The sequence below is a fragment of the Uloborus diversus genome, chromosome 10, assembly GCF_026930045.1.
Source record: "Uloborus diversus isolate 005 chromosome 10, Udiv.v.3.1, whole genome shotgun sequence".
In the NCBI taxonomy this organism is placed as follows: domain Eukaryota; kingdom Metazoa; phylum Arthropoda; class Arachnida; order Araneae; family Uloboridae; genus Uloborus; species Uloborus diversus.
The window spans coordinates 68,578,151-68,586,404 of record NC_072740.1 but is presented as its reverse complement, the minus strand read 5'-3'; the positions used below and the strand labels follow the sequence as shown (position 1 = coordinate 68,586,404).

The 8,254-nt window shown below is 31.5% G+C and overlaps 1 protein-coding gene across 1 annotated transcript in view; it reads left to right on the top strand.

Annotated features, from left to right (window-relative positions):
- The first annotated feature begins 3,312 nt into the window (after window positions 1–3,312).
- LOC129231734 (glutamate receptor 1-like) overlaps window positions 3,313–8,254 on the top strand; it is a 376,261-nt gene continuing 371,319 nt past the window's right edge. The window contains exon 1 of the mRNA XM_054866095.1: window positions 3,313–3,372. Within this exon, the coding sequence (XP_054722070.1) occupies window positions 3,324–3,372 (49 nt within the window). The 5' untranslated portion in view covers window positions 3,313–3,323. The remainder of the gene's footprint in view (window positions 3,373–8,254) is intronic.

Sequence of the window (8,254 nt, the reverse complement as noted above, 5' to 3'; positions counted from 1 at the left end):
AATCTGAAGTTTAGCAATATTTCAAAAATATCTCGTTGTAATTTGGGACCCACTCCTAAAATTGAATTTAGCGAAGTTCCGTTTGAAGTTTTACAAGATGCGTCAAAAACTACGCGTAATTTTGTAGTGGTACTAGATGGCTTGAAAACAGCGTGATGAGGCAAAAAACACTGTTCATTTTTTAGAAGAATATCTGAATTCTTTGTTAAAGGCGACATGTGACCTGAATCTTCGTAGTTGAGCATAAATTCTTTATAATGTTTTTCGAATTCCGGATTGAATTTGAATTTTCGTTCCATGGCAAAAAGTCGTGAAATAGCCGCGGGTTTTGAATCACCTAACTCGGCTTTCGACTTCAAAAACGGTAACTTCACAACAGGGTTGAATCTGGAACTTAAATTGACTTCAACACAGCCTTTAGTTAAACCAATTTTAGAACCTGAAAGACCAGTGATAGGGAAACGTGCATTTTTTCTCTTTAATCCCAAAGAATTTAAACAGGAGTTGGATAGGAGCGTAGTCATGCTTCCCGAGTCACACAAAATTCTTAAGGTTCTCGATTCCCCGCTAGCATCTTTGACAAAAACACAAGCTGTAGGTAATAACGCAAATGCAGCTCTAACGGCATTCACAGATACGCTTTTTTCGTTTCGTGTTGGGACATCAGTTTGTTGTACACTAGAGTTTATTTGCGGAAAGTTTTGACTTGAACCTTTCGAATGAAATGCATTCGAGAAAACATTCTTTTGCTCATAACTTTCATGCAGAAGTGAATGATGTTTGCGTTTGCAAAAATGACATGAATAAGAAGAATTGCATGATTGAATATCCGAATACTTGTTAGATAAACAATTAAAGCACAAATTGAATTTATTCACGAATTGCTTGCGTTCTTTTACATTCATTTCTTTAAATTTCGGACATTTTGACAAATAATGAGAAGTGTCCTTACATTTTATACATCTATTAGATGCACTATTTTTATTACTTCTGGATGAATTTCTAATTTCATTGCATTCGGTTGAATTGCATAATTCTAAAGATACACATTTATTATTTAGAAACTCCAGAAACATTTCAAATGTAGGAAATTCTTCCTTAGTTGTATGTTTCGCCCATTCTTCCCGTGTCTTGCTAACCAATTTTTGTAATAAAATATAAATTAGCCAAATATCTGTAGAATCTGCTTTAGAATCTATAGATTTTAGACCTCTGATAACTTCGTCAGAAGTATCAGTGAGATTGCGCAAATTAGCACAGTTAGCGTTAACAATATCTGGTTGATCCATGAAAGTTTTAATTAAAGAAGAAATTATTTGTTTCTTATTATCATAGCGAGCTAACAGTTTATCCCAAGCTTCAGTATAACCAGTTTCCGATATAGGAATATGCTTGATTGTACTAGCTGGTTCAAAACACGAAAGCCCTTTAAGATATTGAAATTTTTGAATGTTTGAAAGCCTATTATTTTTATGCACTAATGAAAGATACAAATCTTTGAATGAAGGCCAGTCTTGATATTGACCAGTAAAAGATTCAATGTTTAACTTGGGTAGCTTAAAATTATTACTTATTGAATTACCTATAGGCATACTATCATTATTTTCAATTTGCACTGGAATTAAATTCACAGATACATTTTCAAGAGCTTTTTGTAGCTTGACTTTGGTTGCATAATACGTTTCTTCGAACTGTTCGATTTCCGAAAGTTCTTCCGGCAATTCTGAATCAGCTTTGTTAAATTCAATGAATATAGTTTCTAATCTTTCAAGTTTGTTTCTTAAATCAAATTTATCAAATATTTGTCCTTCGACATTAATGAAGTTAGTTATTCTAGTTAGAGCCGCTTTGGCCCGTCCACGAAGCATTTTAACGGCTTTTTCATCAGTGCCGTGTTGCATTTGTGAAGTTTTATCTTCAGCACTATTGCCGGTCATTTTGAATGACGAATGGTAACCAAAGTCAAACTATTTGATTGAAAAGATATACTTATCTTTGAATTCTTTAAATATTGAATCCTCGAGTAGAATCCATATGATCTCGCCTGGTGCCTCCAAATGTTTGCTCTTGTAATGATTGTAGTCAAGAAAACTAGGATTTACTTAAAAGTATTATATTTAACTTAGCGTATGTACAGTAAATTAAAATAAAATAACATTATAAATAAAATTGAAACCGTTCTTGGTTTTATGAAAGTACTGCAACATGCAGTGTAATGGACGAGTGTCCAATGTGGTTAAGATACATCAGGTAGGAATTTTTTTTTTCTCATGGAGCTTAGCCGTTTTATGTCTACAGTCACCTGTGCTGCCCTCTGCGGACAGCGCATTTGCATATTGGCGCAGACATACTTCACAACAAAACGTCCATCGAAATTTGTTGAATAATTTTCTTTAAAGTGTGTTTCTACGAATTCTTCTTCCGGTGAAAGAATTTTACTTTTCGCTACTGATACTTCTTCCATTTCCCAAAATTTTCTAAGCTCACTATCAACATTTAATTCGTAAATGTGTAAGCTAGTTGATGAATTTGAATTCGACTGATTTTCTGGCAGTCTTCCCGAAACTAAAAAACCAAAAATTGAGTTTTGAGCGATTAAATTACTTTCCGAACAATTTATCTGACCCGGAAGGAAAATAGAGAATAGGTAATCAGCACCAAGAATCATATCCACTTTACTTGGAAGGTAAAAGTTTTCATCGGCTAAATTAATGTTACTTAAATGTGCGAAATGTTCCTTTTGAATTGCTTCAGTTGGAAGTGGGGCCGTCAATTTATCTAGAATTAACGCATTTACGGGCAGTGTAATATCAGGGTTGACAGGGTTCTAAAAAACAGCTGGGGAAATTAAATGTTTCTAAATTTGTGACATTTTCTATGCTACGGCTAATGTAAATTGGGGGGTCATTGAGCACCGTCTTAAAATTTGAGTAAGAAGCTAAACCTTTTACAGCATAATACTATTAGTAAGTCTAAAAAAAAATGGGGGGGGGGGGGGTCATGGACTCCAGCTGAAAAAGGTTTTTTTTTGAACCACCCTATTGTACAAGTTAGTTGAAAGAGTATATTTTGAATAACATTATGTTTACCAATTATATGATTTTTTTTTTGTTGTTTTTGCAGTGTGTCTCCAAATGAATAGAGGTATTTTCACTCTGGTAGCTCCAACAGGAGAAGCATCGTATGATACATTAGCTTCATATTCCAATACATTCCAAGTGCCATTTGTGAGTCCAGCTTTTCCTGAACTGAGCAGTGATAGACCATCATTTTATGGACTGAGCTTACGACCAAGATATCTACGAGCTATTTTAGACGTCATTATGTACTATGGGTGGAAAGTTATTTATTACCTCTACGACACTGATGGCGGTAAGTTTTTACGCATTAAAAAAAAACTTATTGCTTGAAATTCATTTCTGTCATGCTTATTTGCAAATAAAAAAATCTGATTTAAACGCTTGGCTGACGAAACTTCATTAAAATATTGACTGTTTCAAATACAGGAAGTAACAAGCGATCTTTTTCAAAACCAATCAATCCGCCACTGTGTGTTAAAAGAAAAAAGAGGCCTTACCTGCACATTAAAAAAAAAGTTTACATCACAACTTCCACAGTTTTTTGACTTTATTTACCTTAGCCTAGAAACTGAATTATTGAGTAGTAAATGAAGTTGATTAAATGTAGTTGCCTTAAATCACCTTTTGCTTTTTTAAAAATATTTTTATTCAGTCTTAACCTTTGAACTAAGGTAAATTCGTGAAAGAATAATTACCAATAGCTTATAATATATATAATGAGTATTTTGCCTTTTCACAGGCTTATTAGAGAAATTAAAGTATATATTTATTATACTTTAATTTCTCTGCTTGTTTATTCTTTCTCAATACTATTCCCGAAATCGGCTGCATGTCCAGTGCTCTCAATAACAATCCGGATATTGCAAATGTCTTATCTTATTAACAAAGATGGTTTCATCAAGATAGCTTTCTTTAAAAATGTGTTTTAACTTTTGAAATTTCGCAGCTGTTCTTCATCCGCACTCTAGACATTTTGAATCAGCGAGCATTTTTCAAAGAAAAAATACCACTCATGGTTTACTGGAAAATATTCGTCAGTTTTATTCTCAAGCTGTTTTCTCAAAGTAGTGGGAACAAATACTTCGTGAATTCGTTTTTCCAGTTCAAATTTCAGTTCTCTTAAAGGGAATAGCTTTTTGTTGCAGTCATGAATCTGTTCAGAGTTAAATGAAGTCACTCTATTTTCAGCTTAAAAGAATCTTTGTCCTTGAGTATTCTTTAAAGCAAAAATACTTGTAGCCGTCACACACACTGTTTATATGCCTCTTACTTTTTTTCAATACTTTGAAACATAGGCTCTCTCTCGTTTTTTTTTTTTTTTTTTTTTTTTTTTTTTCCAACATATACCTTCTTTAATGACGCGTCATCTTCATAATTCTTTTTAATTCATATGACATTTGAAGTAAATTTATTAAATTACTATTGTTTCGTTAATCATAACTGGCATACTGCCATGGACAGGTAATTAGCAGTATTGGAAAATGTTTTGTTTTTTAACAATTTTGAAAATTTTCTATCTGTTTTCCTTTACATTTATTGTACATGTTTGCTTATTTAGATTTCGCTGGTAATAAAGCAGCAGAAGAACGCAAATTTCAACATATTACTAATTACTTGAACGGAAACAAAAACAAATTTATTCAGTAAGTTACCGCCCTAATAAGCGCGAAACTGCAGTCCTCGGCTGGAATTGACTGAGCTGGCGGTGTATTTCAAAAACAAGTTTCTTCAAATTACTAAAAAACTTTACTGCCAATTACCTAGCCACGGTAGTATAATATTTTCGTTTCACTTTTACTTTAAAAGGATACTATCAGCCCGCTTCTTGTACGACTCAGATTTAACTACGTTATCGTTTTCAACTCGGTCACGTTGCGAAAGCGACATCTGACTGGTAGATCAGATGCGTTTTCGTCCATGTGATTAATAAAACGACATTTGACTGGTGAAGCAGATGTTTTTTTCATCAAAGTAATTGATAAAACGATATAAAAGTAAGTTTATCCGTTAGACATGTATGGATCGAATGATGTCATACTTAATATATTTAAAACTTAGCACTTTTCCCTTGTATGAACAATATTGGGGGAATGTAATGCCAAACCATGAAATAGTGAATCAATCATTACTTATAAAACGTATTGTCTGAATTTCATAACCATACTATGGCTGAGTCCCGTGCTGAGTCATATATATCAGTCTCTGCTATATTATTTTAGGTGCGTAAAAGTCAAAAGAGAAAAAAAAAAAGCAATGTTTTTGCAGCTTCAAGTTTGAGGAGGCTACACACAATTATTTAATATACTTGTGTGTTTATTGATATTTTATTTGATACTATTTTAATTGATTTAGGTATTTAATACAAAACCTAAAATACTACACAATTAAAAACTGACCGTATGTACCTATCTATGTAATTTATGTCCGAGTTATTTCTAACAAACACCAGTGAACTGACCATCGAATCAGGTATAGACAGATTTGTAATTTTCCCGTCTTTATGTTTGGCTATTTAATTATGATCCTCCGATAATAATTAGCTGAGATATCAATTAGAAACTATTAATTATGATACTTACATTTCGACGTTAAATCCGTATTTTTCGAAGGCTTTCCTCCATTCAAATTATTATTCAGTGCTTCATCTCAACTTTCCGTATCAATGCTTCTATTAAAAATTTGTAGTGTTAACATGAGTTTGAAGGAAAATCATTGAGAAGAAAGGTCTGTTGCCATTTTTTTTTCTCGAATATGAATAAATAAAATTCTGTTTTTTTTTTTTTTTAGTTTTGGGGCTTTTCCTGTAATTGGGGGTTTTAAAATGTTCCCCTTTTCGTTATTTCTCCACAATCTGCCGTAAAATTTTAATGTTTTTTTTTTGTTCAAGCCTGATTGTTGAACACACACGTCACTTGACGTAACTTTTATTTTCCAGGTAAACCATGCAAAGTCGGAGGACGCATCTAGTTGCTAGTTATCATTACGTTCTGATAAATGTAGAGAATTGTTTTCTGATATTAAAATTTGGGCGACGACTTTTTTTTTTGTCTCTAAACTGTGTATACTTTAAACAACAATGCCAACCGGTAAATTCATTTAATTTCGACAATCACTTTGTCTCATAATTCAAATGAACAAATCTTCATAATGAATAGAGCAATAAATGTAACGCAAGGGGAACTAAAATGAATTGCATTCATTAGAACTTATTAAATTTAAATGCAGCTTAAACGAGTCATCCAATTAAATGCAAGAAGAAAACCTCATTGAATTAACACAATACATTTACTAAGTCATTGTCTTTCGTTTTAATTAAGCGTTTGCACAAGTGTGTTGTGAAGAAATATGACCTTTGTTTAATTTCTTTATTTGCAGTTGCATGCCATCCGTTGGATCTTTTAATTTTTAACTCCGTTGAAAACATCATTTCGTCCTCTTCAAAACCCATTCCAGTAATATTTTGTAAAAAAATCAATTATGCTTGTATTCACAGTAAAATGGACATACCAAACGAAATACACCCAAACCTGTTTTTGTGCGGTCTCTTTTTTTTTTTCTTTTTGTGCGATATTTTTGTGCGATTTTTCTGTGCGATTTTTTTTTTTGTGGTCTATGAATTTTTCTGACAAATTGGGACTCAATTGACTAACCTGTCTTTGAAACGAGTGCTTAGTAGTGTGATTTTGAGCGATTTTTTATGCGGTCCCTATCTACCGCACAAAAACAGGTTTGAGTGTAATCAAAGATAATGCTTTATCAAAAAAAAAAAAAAAAAAAAACTAACACCTCTAAAAAAATAAATGAATAAATAAATAAAGTAAAACTTTAAAAAAATAAAGTTAAGCTATTTGTATGATAAGCGTTTTCAAAAGAAAATCTAAATCAAGATACCTCGACCTTGCATCATTTACATCTGTTCTTACTTTATAAAACTCACCGGCAATGTGCTTATCATTTTGTAAAAGGCGAAATTGCAAATTCTTTACCTCTGGATTGCTGTTGTCATGGTTACTATACCCTAATGATACTTTCTACCGCAATCTAATCCCTTCATACGTTTAAAAAGAAATAAAAACGGGATCTTTCTTTGGAATCAGTTCTTATATAAATGAAGTGAAAAAGGTCTCATAGTTTTTTTTATTAGTATTTGTGACATTTATGGAGGTGTCTTTTGCGATGATTTATATTCAAATATTTGACGAAAGAGATAAAATCTGAAAGAAAAAATATATATAAACTGAATGAATTTCAAACTTTTTGTATAAAAACCATTTTTAATAGTGACAGCTAAAGGAAAGCAAATTTAAAACGTTTTTTTTTTTGGCTATTATTTCACGAACAAAATAGTTTCGACTTGTTTAATTGATTAAGTATTTGGAACCTAGGCTCATGTATTGCTAATATTATTTTTACTACACAATTTAACAGTAGGAATTAAAAATACAAATTATTTTCACATTGCTTTCAAAACTTATCGCAAGTTAACAGTAAATATATCTACAATTGTCTTCTTGTGATATCGTTTCTATCCCAAAAAGATCACGCGTTTTAGAGAACCTAAGCTCATTATGCGTACATAGAGTAAAAAAATAATTAAAAATGGAAGTTGACAAGTAGTTAAATTAATCAATTATTTTAATCTAATGAATAATCGCAAATTAAAACATTTCTAACGAACTTTTTAATCAAACGAAAGGAAAAAAAATATGCAAAAATGATTGGGTTTTACCTAATAAAGTTTTTTTACTACCTGAATTAGCAAATGTTTGTGTTAAAGCATGGAATAGATGCTTTATGAAAGATATAGACTTTATCAGGAAAAATACTAACTTTAATTTAATGTTTAATCCATATTAACATTCGCCAATTTTTTTTTTCACTTACATTTAAAATTTAGAGCTTAAGAGATCTATAAGCAACATTATGATGATGAGAAAACTCTCAATAACTATTTATGTGCAGTCGTACTACTCTGCAAAAGAACTAAATATTTCATGCCAAAAAGTATTTTTCTCTCCTCTTTTTACTTCTTCCTTCAAGAATGATGGTCATGTTGAAAAAAAAAAAAAAACATAATGAAAGCTGCTTTTTCTTTTGTCAAAAATTTCTTACTTAACGATGTATTGTGGTTAAGTATTTTTAAAACAATTATAACTAGGCTTTTTAAAACTAAG